The following is a 12,919-nucleotide window of genomic DNA, read 5'->3' as shown; positions in this document are numbered from 1 at the left end:
ACATGACAATTCATCCCAATGATGCTCTGTCGGGTTGAGGTCAGGACTCTATGCAGGCCAGTCAAGTTCTTCCACACCAAACTTGCTCATCCATGTCTTTATGGCCCTTGGTTTGTGCACTGGTGCACGGTCATGTTGGAAAAGGAAGGGGCCAGTGCTTTACACCACTGCATCTGATGCATTTCACTTGGTAATGTAAGGCTTGGATGCAGCTGCTCATCCAGGGAAACCCCTTCACTAAAGCTCTCTACACACTGTTCTTGAGCTAATCTGAAGGCCATATGAAGTGGCCTGCAGCAATTGACCCTGTAGAAAGTAGGCAAAATCTGTGCACTATGTGCCTCAGCATCTGCTGACTTCTGCCATTTTACAAGGCCTACCACTTCATGGCTGAGTTGTTCTTGTTCCCAATCACTTCCACTTTGTTATAATACCAGTAACAGTTGTCTGTGGAGTATTTAATAGTGAGGAAATTTCATGACTGGACTTGTTGCACAGGTATCATCCTATCATGGTTACCACGCTGAAATTCACTGAGCTCCTGTCATGATCCTTGGCCGTTTGCCCAGTGTGCTTTATGTTTCTTGAGTTGTGTTTGTAAGTTATGTATTAGGATTAGGCCCTCGAGCCAGACTATGACAATGTCATGTCCATAGTTCTTAGTTCATGTGTTGATGCTTAGTTCATGCTTTGTTTATTATTCTGAGTATAGTGTGTATTCTGCTGGCACCTGACCAGTCCCACTTTATGTTAAATGCTCCCCAATAAGGATTAAGTTTAAATTTAGCTCTTGCCTCTACGTCCTGCATTGGGGTCCTCTGCCTTGCTTGCCACAGCAGCAGCAAACCTGACAGTCAGATGCGACCAGGAAATGGACCTCATGGACTACAGAGCAACAACAGGTTACAGACTAGTACCTGAGTGAAAAGGTGAGGTGGAAGCCCTGGCTCACCCCAGAATGTGAGTCACAGTTTAGTGGCACTGGTCTGGCCCTGGGCCGGCCAGTTGAAAAAGTCCCAGCAACGCTGCTCTCCACTAGTGTTGTAGTACTCGAGATCGGTCTTGGTCTCGAGACCGGTCTCGAGACCGCTTTTTGATGGTCTCGGGCTTGTCATGGACTCGACCGCATTTGGTCTTGGTCTTGTCATGGACTCGGACCTTGCGGACTCGGGATTTTATTTCAAGACCAGTCAAGACCACAGCTGTGGAAATATCACTAAATTGCCAGAATACTGTCCAATTTATTTGTTAACATCTTTGCTTTTATTGGATGCAAAACGTACTGATTCAAATCCCACAAAGATTGCGCTCCTCTGCCTCTCAAAGGAGCGCACCTCACAGACTCCGCCCCAGAGGGAAAATGACGATCAAAGGAACATTTCAGGCTTCCGATTCAACAAAAAAATCCCAGCATGAAAGGTAAATACCAACCTTCATGTATTTTGATACACAAACTAAAAATTTAATGCAAGTTTTAGGGCTGCAACGATTCTTGGAATAACGCAATTCGATTATTAAAAATCCTCGACACAAATTTGTTGCTTTGATGTTTCGTATCAGCTCTGCAGCTCAGGTGTCTCCGTGTAAGCGGAGCATTTCCAAAAAAAACAAAAACGACCCTTTAACACGAGTGGATCGCTGAGATGTTTTTTCACGCCCCTACTTCTCTGTGCTGTGAGTGCGCATGTTTGAATGTGCGCATGTGTTGTGCAGAGGATGTCAGCTGTTATTTTTTTCTTTACGTCAGCTGTAGCCACCAGAACAGATCTATAACCACAGTGTACTGGGGAAAGGGGGGCTGCCATTAGCACTAGCAATCGTTCGGTGCCCCCTCCACCCCCTTCAGTACAGAGGGGCTCCTTCAAAATGTTTTTATCAACCACCTGATCAGCAACATGAAGAACAGAGAACTTTGTAGCTGCTCCATCCACCCTGTTTGTTTCACACAGAGAAACATCTGCAGTACGGAAGTTAAAATATGCTGATGAATTGTTAAAATGAAAAATTATTTCTTATCCAATTACTTGATTAATTGACGGAGTAATCAATTAAATACTTGATTACTAAAATAATTGATTACTAAAATATGGTGGCTGATATTCAAATGTAGCAAATGCTTTTAGCAGCTTAGGAATCTGGATTATGTTTTTGTTGTGTATTTTTTTATGTGATTTCTGCAAACACAGTGGAAGGAAACGGCACTCTGGGACACATTAAATGCTTGATGTATAAATGTAACTTTTCTGGATTATATGCAAAAATGATCATTCTATCGATCTGATAAGGCCTGATTTAGAGTTCTGCATTGATCCTTTGTGTATAACTGAAAATCCTCTCTGAAGCAAACCTGAGATGCACCTCGAGAAATGTAACTACACGTCCAAAAAAACTGATTACTGCTTTCTGGTTATGTCTTAGGCCCCATCACTCAATTAACAAGTGGGAGCGGCATTTGGTGGTTAGTATTAGCTTACTAATTAGCATTAGCATTAGTGCTGGGGTGAGAAATATTTCTTGCTAGAACCCTGAAGTTACCATGGCCACCACCAATGGTAACAGCAGAGAAGTAAGTAAGTTGTTTCTCCGCCATCAGTACATTGAGCTAGTGGTGGGCAGATTGATCCTAATATCGATAATATGGATGCCAACGTTGTATTGGTATTGATCAATATCAGTCTAATGAGATCGATACTTTGGCTTCAGTTTCTCTCCTGTATGCAGTGCTGAGGTTTCATCAAAGATGCGAGCTGACTGTCTAAGTGTCGCTCCTGTCACAGCACAGAGCACTTTGCTCCTCCCCTCCCCACAGTGTTTTGTTATACTGTCATGTGATGCATAACATATTTTATTTGGGAAAAAAAAAGGATTTTGCTATGAAACATTTAAATCAAATTTAAATTTAAATTTGTAGAAAATTAGTGAATGAAGGAACATTTTTTATTAAATTTTTTTATTATACTTTCTGAAAAATCTACCTGGAAAAAAGTTTGCATTTGTTCTTGAGTGATGATTTTGTACACTTAATTTATGAAAAAAAATTCCAGACATCAATGTATGGGGAAAATTGTTTTGTTCTATTGTTTCAGAACAATAACTTTTATTTTGATAAAGTATTTTCTACTTACATATAAACTTTGCCCAATTCTATCCTGGGTTTTAACTAATTAATGATCCAAAGGAAAAAAATCTCAAACCAGTTAAACTTCATGGAAATTCTTCATAATTATTAAAAAGTATTGGTATCAGTATCGGTGATAATGGCCCTGTGTTTACTTTACATAGGATCGATACCAAATTATGAAGTGTTGCACACAACTACATTGAGCAGCATACACCAGGAGTGATTGACAGTGCTAAGACCCTCCTCCTGGCTCTGACTGGTTGTTTTTGACTGGGAGCGGTTCAGGGAGGAGGTGGAGGAGCTCCATTTTTTTCGCAGATTATCGGTCTCATACTGTCTGACATGGTGACAGTTTTAACAAATATGTAAAAACCAGATTTTTTATAAAAGTTACATCCTGCAGCTTTAATCTGTATAAGATTAAAGGCTTTAGTTCTTACTGTTGATGAGTGTTTGCCATTTTTTCAGTTTTACACATTTAGCTATGTGGTTTTGAAAAAGCACCCATTTTTACAAAGGTTGTTGGTTTAAAAACAACACAACTTTATGTATTGTTTATGAAAGGCAGAGAAAAGTTAAGACTATTGTGATGAACTATGAATAATTGTTTTACATTCTGTGATAAATGATGGAAGTCACCCAGGAGTATTAAATAAAGATGGTTATATTTATTTGAGCTGTGAGTTTTTAATATCAGGGTAATTTTATGGGAATGCGGATCTTTCAGATCAATTTGAGAAGTGATTTTGATCATGTTTCACATTTTATTGTGTCATGTAGTGTCAGGCACTGGTCTTGGTCTTGTCTCGGTCTCGCCCCCCCTCGGTCTTGGTCTCGACTGGTCTCGGACCCTAAAAGTCTTGGTCTTGTCTCGGTCTTGATACCCTCTGGTCTTGGTCTTGTCTCGGTCTCGGGTTAGGTGGTCTTGACTACAACGCTGCTCTCCACCTCAGCCCCGAGCCCAGCTGATCGCCTGTTTTGACAGCGATCACAGTGGGTGGATATTACTCTTCATCCCCACCATCTAAGACTGATTTTGTTGTTAATGAAATTAAGCAGGACATTTATGATTATGTTCTGGACCTGTGTGAACAATGGTTTAAACTGCCCAGTGAGGGGAGTAGGAAATGTCATGGGTCGGGGCGGGCCTTGTTGTTGGGAGTGTTTTCTGTCTTCCAGGTGGTTCATTGGGGCAGGCAGCTGTTCCCGGTTACTCATTAAGGTTGGGAGTATATAGGAGGGGCTGAGACGCTGACTCGTCGCCAGATTGTTGCTCTGCTCTTCGTGGTAGTAATCCGGCTACACAAGATAAACCTAGTTAAAGTTGTTTACTTGTACTTACCAGCCTTGCCTTCCTCCCGTTTAGTGATCCTCCCGAGTGAACCAGCCCTCGCTTCCCGGCTCTGGATTCCTACCTGTGAGCGGCGTTTTCACCACCACACCGGAACCCCTCCACCCGGTCCTGCTCCTCCTGTCTTCCTCTGCCTGCCTGCCCCTCGGACCACCTCGCCCTGACTCACTCGCCAGCCTCATCCCCGACCTGACCGTTAAGGTTGAGAGCCCAGTAAGCCACCTCACCTTCCCCCCCAAACCATCACAGTTGTTAGTTAGTTAAATTCCTGCTTGACCCAGTTCTTTTTTGTTTCCGTTTCAGATTCTCCGTACTTGCCAGAAAGCCCTCACTAACCCCTATTTTCCCTGTCAGTATTATTTTCTATTAAAGACTCTGTACCGTTCACTGTTGCCTCTGCGTCTGGGTCCGTTTTCTGCCGGCCATCATGACAGGAAAGCCATCGAGCACAGTTTAACTGGACTGACTCAAAGTTTTCCCTTGCTTTTGAGCTCTTTGCCTGCGGTGATTAAGGACTTTGTTGCTGATTTGGTTTATTCAGTTAATGCTCCTGTTTCTTTCTATGAAACTTGGGCATAATTATCAATTCAAGGACTTTGGACTCAGAGACTGTTGCTAATGAACTGGCCATTGAAAAGGTTGAGAGCTATGCCCCTGAAAGACCCCCTGCACCCACACCCAATTTGTTTCCACAGGTGGGAGTGGCCAATGACAGGCCCGCTTCTGCACCTGTTCTTGTTCCTTGGGTGGGGGCAGTCATGGTCCGGCTGGGTTTTTGCCTCAAGGAGTGAAAGAGGACCCTCCTAAAGCAGCCCCAGTTGTCACTGGAGACAGCTACGTGTCCTGCCGAGTGTACCTTGCAATCACCATAATCTTCTGAGTCTCCAGCTTCAGAGCCTTCACGTCAGTCTCCAGCTTCAGAGCTTTCAGCTGCAGCTCCACATCAGTCACCGCAGCCAGAGATTGCCTCCCAGCCCGTGCCTGCTGATGCCGGGCTCCCTGTGACATCTTCTGGAGTTTCATGCTCCGGTGTCTTGGCCAGTCACGTCATCTCAATCTGTATCATCTCAGTGTCTTCACCTGCAGCTTTGGCCTCTGCAGCACCTGCAGCTTTAGCCACCGCAACACGTGCTTTGCCTTCTACTACTTGCCTGGTATCTAAGTCACCTCATCCATCCTCAGAGTCCCCATCTACAGCAGAGTCCTTGATAATGTCAGCTTTACATCATTTGCCAGCTGCATCATTTCATCCCCCACCTGTGTCCTCAGCGTCTTCTGTGTCTGAGTCACCTGCCTCGGCATCTCCAACTTGTCCATTGCCAGAGTCTGGGTCCTCGCCAGGGTCTGAGTCAGCTGCAGTAGCCCCTCAGCCTGAGCTGGCTTCCTTGGCTTTGCTGTTTTGCTTTTGGACTTGTTTTTGTCTCTTTTTTTTTCTATTCTCTTTCCCCTCACCCTTCAACCAGACAGGTGGCTGCTGTTCGCTGCGCATGGTTCTGCTGGTGGTCGTTTCCTGTTAAAAGGGAGTTCTTCCTTCCCACTGTTGCCAAGTGCTTGCTTATAAAGTATCATCATTGTTGGCCTTTCTCCCTGGTATTGTAGGGTCTTTAGCTTACATTATAAGATTTAATTGAACTGAATTGAAATAATGCAGAGATTTGAAATAGAATTCAGCAACTTTTTTGAGACAATACAAATCAGGTAACCAATGCACATAAAGTATTTAAACACTATATTAAATTATGTTTTAAAAATATTATGGTAACGCTTTCTTTTAAGGCCCGCCCTTAGGCCGTAACTATCCTGTAAGTAAATTTTAGTTATGTGGAATTACGCCGTAATCATTTTAATTACGCCTTAATTATTTTTACTATGGCTGAATTATTTTTAATTCCGCCGTAATCATTTTTTAATTCCGCCGTAATCATTTTTTAATTCCGCCGTAATCATTTTTAATTCCGCCGTAATCATTTCTTAATTCCACCATAATTATTTTGATTTCCGCCGTAATTATTTTTTAATTCCGCCGTAATCATTTTTAATTCCGCCGTAATCATTTCTTAATTCCACCATAATTATTTTGATTTCCGCCGTAATTATTTTTAATTCCGCCGTAATCATTTTTTAATTCCGCCGTAATAATTTTTTAATTCCGCCGTAATTATTTTTAATTCTGCCGTAATTATATTTACTAAGGCTGAATTATTTTTAATTCCGCTGTAATCATTTTTTAATTCCGCCATAATTATTTTTATTACGGCTGAATTATTTTTAATTCCACCGTAATCATTTTTAATTCTGCCGTAATTATATTTACTAAGGCTGAATTATTTTTAATTCCGCTGTAATCATTTTTTAATTCCGCCATAATTATTTTTAATTCTGCTGTAGTAAAAATGATTACCGCGTAATTAAAAATAATTACGGCGTAATTCCACATAACTAAAATTTACTTACAGACGGCCTAAGGGCAGGCCTTAAAAGAACGCATTACCAATATTATATTATATATAATTCTGACAACATGCTGATTATCTCTTGACAAACTGTTAGTACTAATGGTAAAACTGAGATTGGTAAATGCAGTAATTCTTAGGTAGTAGTTTTCTCATAACCCCCTGTTTTCGTGTCTTAACAAAACAAATGAAGTGTTCCTGTCTATCGTGGAGTCTGTTTAGAAAAAAAAAAAAAAGACAAACAAAACAATTCTGTTTGTATTTCTGGAGTGCATGGATTCAATTCAATTAAATTGTATTTATATAGCATGAAGTGTGGCCGAGATGAGTTTGAATCAAAGCTGCTGATGCTGAGATTCATTCACTGAATGCAACATTTCTACAGCCTGTATGCTGTCAGTGTAGGGGATGGAGATCAGCTCAGAGAGCTGTGAAATACTGGGTTACATCTTTGTGAGTTCACTTCATCCACACAGAGCAGTAAACCTCAGAGCAGCAGCAGCAGGTCAGCTGATCACAGCCTGCACACCAACATCATTTACTGCAGCTACAATAGAAAGCTGTGATTCTTCTCCCCATGCAGAGCCACTACAGCTGATCTTAGGGTTCCTCCACCTTCTGAATCCCACTGTAACCCCTGAGTATCCTCATGTTTGACTCATTTTGAGTCGCCATCTATTATGGAGGACACAGAGACTAGAGCTGTGTTTAAATTCCCTTTCACAGCTTATGTCCTACATAACAGATTCAAGCTGAGTACGTTCATTAGGATATAAATTTAGATTGGAATAATGTTTGTATTATTTTATATTTTTACAATAATATATAATGGAAACGTGACCCGGTCCCGGATAAGGGGAAGAGAATGGATGGATGGATGGATGGATAGATATATAATGTGGCTCAGTTAGCTTTACACAAAAATAGCAGGTAGAAACGTCCTCCGAAGAATTACTTTTACTTTCTTCCTTTGAGTACATTTCAGAGCCTGTACCTTCTTACTTTTACTTGAGTAAAGAAGTCGAACCAGTACTTCGACTTTTAACAAGTCTTTTTCAACAAGTACTTGTACTTTTACTTAAGTACAGAATATCTGTACTGTTACCACCTCTGCTTAATCCAGTAACTGTTTCTTTCACACACCAAAGTCCATTTTCTGATTTGCCTCTGTGTTGTATCGTCAGTCTAAAAATGACTAGAAGAGCTTATCCTGAATCTATATCGGACTGGATCATTAATGTGTATAATGGGCTGTTTGGGTTTGAGGGCAAAATGTTGTAAGACTGTGTGTCAAAAATCCAGACGCACCTTAAGTCTGTGACAGACACTCTCGTGGTGTGGGTTATCTTCATCAATTTCAGCCCCATCATCTTCATCGCTGAACTCCCCGGTCAGAGAATCTTCCACCATTCCATTGAAACTTTGTTCTAAACCACCATTTTTCTTTGCCTTTACAAGAATTTTCCCCTTAAGATCCTTAAGTCAAAAAAAAATATACTGCAGTCATCTTCAATATAGAGCAACATACTAGCTGTTTAAAGTGTTATGATCGCTGTAAATTTTGTCAGGTTTTATGGGATTATATTTCCTAAGCAAACACAATATAACTACTACTCATTTATCATTTTGTTTGCTTGTTTGTTCATTTAATATATCTCACAGGAAAGAAAAGACTGAGGAAAAAAATATGTAATGCTTAAAGAAAAAAAAACACCACGAAGCATCTTATAACTTTGGTTAAGGTCAGTAGGTCAGTATATTGTTTATAAAATCTGAGCCTTTCAAAAGGATTTCATCACTTACAGTAGAGACAATCAAGATGCAGTTAAAGTGCTGAATATTAACTTTCATTCACGTAGCTGAATTGGAATAAGTGTTGAAAAATTACAGCCATTTTTACAGTCACTTTTTCAGGGTCTCATATGTTTTGTCATTTTAATAAAAAAAAAATCAGTTTAAATAAATGTTATTTATATAGCGCCAAATCACAATAAACAGTTGCCTCAAGGTGCTTTATACTGTAAGGTAAAGACCCTACAATAATACAGAGAAAACCAACAGTCAAGACGACCCCCTATGAGCAAGTACTTGGTGACAGTGGGAAGGAAAAACTCCCTTTAACAGGAAGAAACCTCCAGCAGAACCAGGCTCAGGGAGGGGCAGTCATCTGCTGTGAAGGGGAGAGAGACAGGACAAAAGACATGCATCATAGGAACTCCCCCAGCAGCCTAGGCCTATTGCAGTGTAACTAAAAGATGGTCCAGGATCACCCTAACTATAAGCTTGATCAAAAAGATAAGAGCCTAATCTTAAAAATAGAGAGGGTGCCTGTCTCATGAATCTAAGCTGGGAGCTGGTTCCACAGAAGAGGGGCCTGAAAGCTGAAGGCTCTGCCTCCCATTCTGCTCTTAAGTATCCTAGGAACCACAAGTAAGCCAGCAGTCTGAGAGTGAACTCCTCTATTGGGGTGATTCGGTACTGTGAGGTTTAAGATAAGATGGGGCCTGATTATTCAGGACCTCGTATGTGAGGAGAAGGATTTTACATTCTGGGACAACAAGATGGCGCCGAGATGCCTGGCCTGCCGTCTGTCACTGCCTTGCCTGCTTGCACTGGTGCTTTTTTTGACGTGTTTTTTACAAAAATTCAGTGTCAGCGCTCTGTTGGTCTATGATCGCCAAACTGTCTTGGATCTTCTTATTTTGGCCGAAACAAAGTTTACTTACGGCAACCAAGAAACCGTGCCACCGGTTTTGTCAGAAGTTCCGGAGTTTCTTAGGTGCGCTTCGGGTCCACCTCTCCGGAGGAAACGTTCCCGTTACTGTGGGAGACGTGGTGGGAGGTTGGTGAGGATGAAGGCCTACTTAGCACAGTATACTGGGAAAACTGACAGATATTCATGGTACCCTGTGTATGGAGTGCCTCATAACTGCTTTTCTCCTTGGCGCTCTCGGGACCCTGCGTACACCTGGTTGACGCCTGTTGTTGACTTTGAAGGACCGGCCCTGCTGCCACACCCTTACCACCTGCGGTTTTGCCGTCCTAAGCGGCGGGGAGTGGATCTGGGAAATCTGCGGACCTTTCGCCAGGATGTCTGCAGTGTTAACGCCCCGACTCCGCCGGTGTCCGTGAGGTTTGGCCTGGTGAACGCTAGATCCCTTTCAAATAAAACTTTTATTCTTAAGGATTTCTTCACCTCAAATGGACTGGACTTTCTCTGTGTGACAGAGACTTGGGTGAATGTTGGTGATTTCAGTGTTATATCTGAACTTTTACCGCCTGAGTGTGACTATATAAATTGTCCCCGGATGTCAGGCCGTGGAGGTGGAATAGCGACGTTTTATCGGAATATGTATAAATGTAAATCGCTGCTCCCATCATCACCTGTCTCCAGCTTTGAAGTAAGTTTATTTGAATTGGGTCGTTCTCACCCCGTGATGTGTGTTATTATCTACAGGCCGCCTGGATATAATAAGGACTTTTTAAATGAATTTTCTGGACTGTTGGCAGAAATTTTGCCCAAATATGACCAAGTCCTTATTATTGGTGATTTTAACATACATGTTTGTTGTCCTGATAAACCGTTGGTTAAGGACTTTTTAAATTTGATTACTTCTTTTAATTTTATGCAATGGGTATCTGGGCCCACTCAAGAACGTGGGCATACTCTGGACCTTGTTTTATCCTATGGTCTGTCTATTTCTAACTTGTCGTTAAATTATGCTGTTTTTTCAGATCATAAGCCCGTGCTTTTTGACATTGCTGTGTCTTGTGGCCGTATGAAATCTTGTGTTTCTGCACGTAGTCGTCGTGTTGTAAACCAGCTCACTGCTGCCCATTTTTCCGCCATTATCGAACAGAACTGCGGAATTCCGGAGTCTGTATGTTTAGACACAGAGATGATTAATTCCTGGCTTCTCTCTATCTGCCAGACTGCATTAGATGAAGTGGCCCCATTGAAGCTCAGGAAACCTAAAATTAAGCTAGAGCCTTGGTTAAATGACACAACTCGTGCTGCCAGACGATTACAGGTGTCTTTTCAAATGTTAAGGGACTGTTGGCATCACTACCAGGTAGTTGTGAAACATGCCAAACGAGAGCACCTATCAAGGATAATTTTGTCAAATTGCCACAAGCCTCGTATTTTATTTAATACTATTGATAAACTTTTAAATGCCCCCCAGAATACAGGTATTGAGCCTTCACCTGAGGTATGTGAGGAATTCTGTAGGTTCTTTGTGGATAAAGTAAACAATGTTAGGGCCCTCATATCACCTCCAACCTTTGACCCTTCAGTCTCGGTTCCTTGCTCGACTGCCTTGTACCAGTTTGAGCCGATTACGTTGTCTTTGCTGTATGAGACTGTTAGTCATCTGAAGCCCTCAGGATCTCCTAAAGATACCATTCCACCCCGACTTTTTAAAGAGGCTATTGCTGCCTTAGGCCCGCTAGTCCTGGCTCTTATCAACAATAGTTTATCCTTAGGCATTGTTCCTAAATCTTTTAAACATGCCTCAATTCAACCACTGATCAAAAAACCTGGATTGGACCCCACTGTGTTATCTAATTTTAGGCCTATTTCTAAACTCCCTTTTTTATCTAAAATACTTGAGAAAGTTGTCTATAACCAGTTGAAAGCCTTTTTAGATAAAAATAATATTCTTGAGATCTTTCAATCTGGTTTTAAACCTCTCCACAGTACAGAATCTGTATTGTTGAGGGTGTTTAATGACATTCTTTTGACTACAGATACAGGAGATCATGTGATTTTAATGCTTTTAGATTTAACGGCTGCTTTTGACACAGTGGACCATGATATTTTAATTTCTCATTTAGAGCACTGTGCTGGTTTTCATGGCACTGTTTTGAAGTGGCTTAAGTCTTACTTGACCCAAAGGTCTTTCTGCATAAATCTAAATGAGTTTGAATCATCCTCTGTTCCGTTAACATGTGGAGTACCACAGGGATCAATTTTAGGACCTCTGTTATTTTCATTGTATTTGCTCCCCCTCGGAAGCATTCTTAGAAAGCATAAAATTGCTTTCCATTGCTATGCTGATGATACTCAGATTTATATACCTTTGAAACGCAAGGAAACCCACTCTTTACAGACCCTGTTTAAGTGTCTTGATGATATTAAAGCATGGATGGCTCTAAATTTCTTGAGTTTTAATGAGAAAAAGACAGAGGTGGTTGTTTTTGGCCCTAGTGTCCCAGGTGGATCTTCCCCCGTGGACGTGGGGTCATTATCACAATATGTAAAATCATCTGTCACAAATTTGGGTTTTATTATGGACGAGAATTCTAAATTGGAGGATCAGATCAGTGCAGTGGTGAGATCTAGCTTCTTTCATTTGAGGCAGCTGGCAAAAATAAAAAATATACTATCGAAGAAGCATTTTGAAGTTGTGATCCATGCTTTTATTACCACTAGACTGGATTACTGCAATGCTTTATATGTTGGTGTTAGCCAGTCTGCTCTAGCCCGTCTGCAACTGGTTCAAAATGCTGCTGCACGCCTATTGACGGGATCGCGAAAGAGAGAGCATATTACCCCTGTTTTATCCTCACTGCACTGGCTGCCCGTGTATTTTAGAGTTCATTTTAAAATCCTTTTATTTGTTTTTAAGTCACTTCATGGCCTTGGCCCACCTTATCTTTCCGAGTTGCTGCACGTACATACCCCTTCCCGGTCACTCAGATCAGCTGATCGGCTTTTTCTGGATGTGCCGAGGACACAGCGGAGGCTCAGAGGAGACAGAGCCTTTGCTGTGGCAGGTCCAAAACTCTGGAACACTTTGCCAATAGAGATTAAACAGGCCTCTTCACTGGCCACGTTTAAGTCTGCTCTTAAGACCCACTTGTTTCGTTTGGCCTTTGATTAATAGGAGCGGCTGTCTATTGAAATTTGTATTTTATTTATTTCTAGGATAAATTATGCTTTTTATTATTGGTTTTATTTGTGTGTATTATGTTATTGATTTATTGTTAGGT

General features: G+C 41.4%; 1 protein-coding gene across 2 annotated transcripts in view; it reads right to left on the bottom strand.

The window, feature by feature from the left end:
• Positions 1 to 12,919, bottom strand: part of plcd4a (phospholipase C, delta 4a) — a 43,912-nt gene that overhangs the window by 10,406 nt on the left and 20,587 nt on the right. Inside the window, exons 10-11 of one of the 2 annotated variants that reach the window (XM_030748973.1) lie at positions 8,252 to 8,401; positions 4,861 to 4,887 (exon numbers count right to left, since the gene is read on the bottom strand). In XM_030748973.1, the coding sequence (XP_030604833.1) occupies positions 4,861 to 4,887; positions 8,252 to 8,401 (177 nt within the window). Of the gene's footprint in view, positions 1 to 4,860; positions 4,888 to 8,233; positions 8,402 to 12,919 lie in introns of both variants that reach the window. The other variant, XM_030748965.1, reaches the window with a different exon arrangement.

Source organism: Archocentrus centrarchus, chromosome 2, assembly GCF_007364275.1.
Source record: "Archocentrus centrarchus isolate MPI-CPG fArcCen1 chromosome 2, fArcCen1, whole genome shotgun sequence".
In the NCBI taxonomy this organism is placed as follows: Eukaryota; Metazoa; Chordata; class Actinopteri; order Cichliformes; family Cichlidae; genus Archocentrus; species Archocentrus centrarchus.
This window is presented reverse-complemented; position numbering and strand designations above follow the sequence as displayed.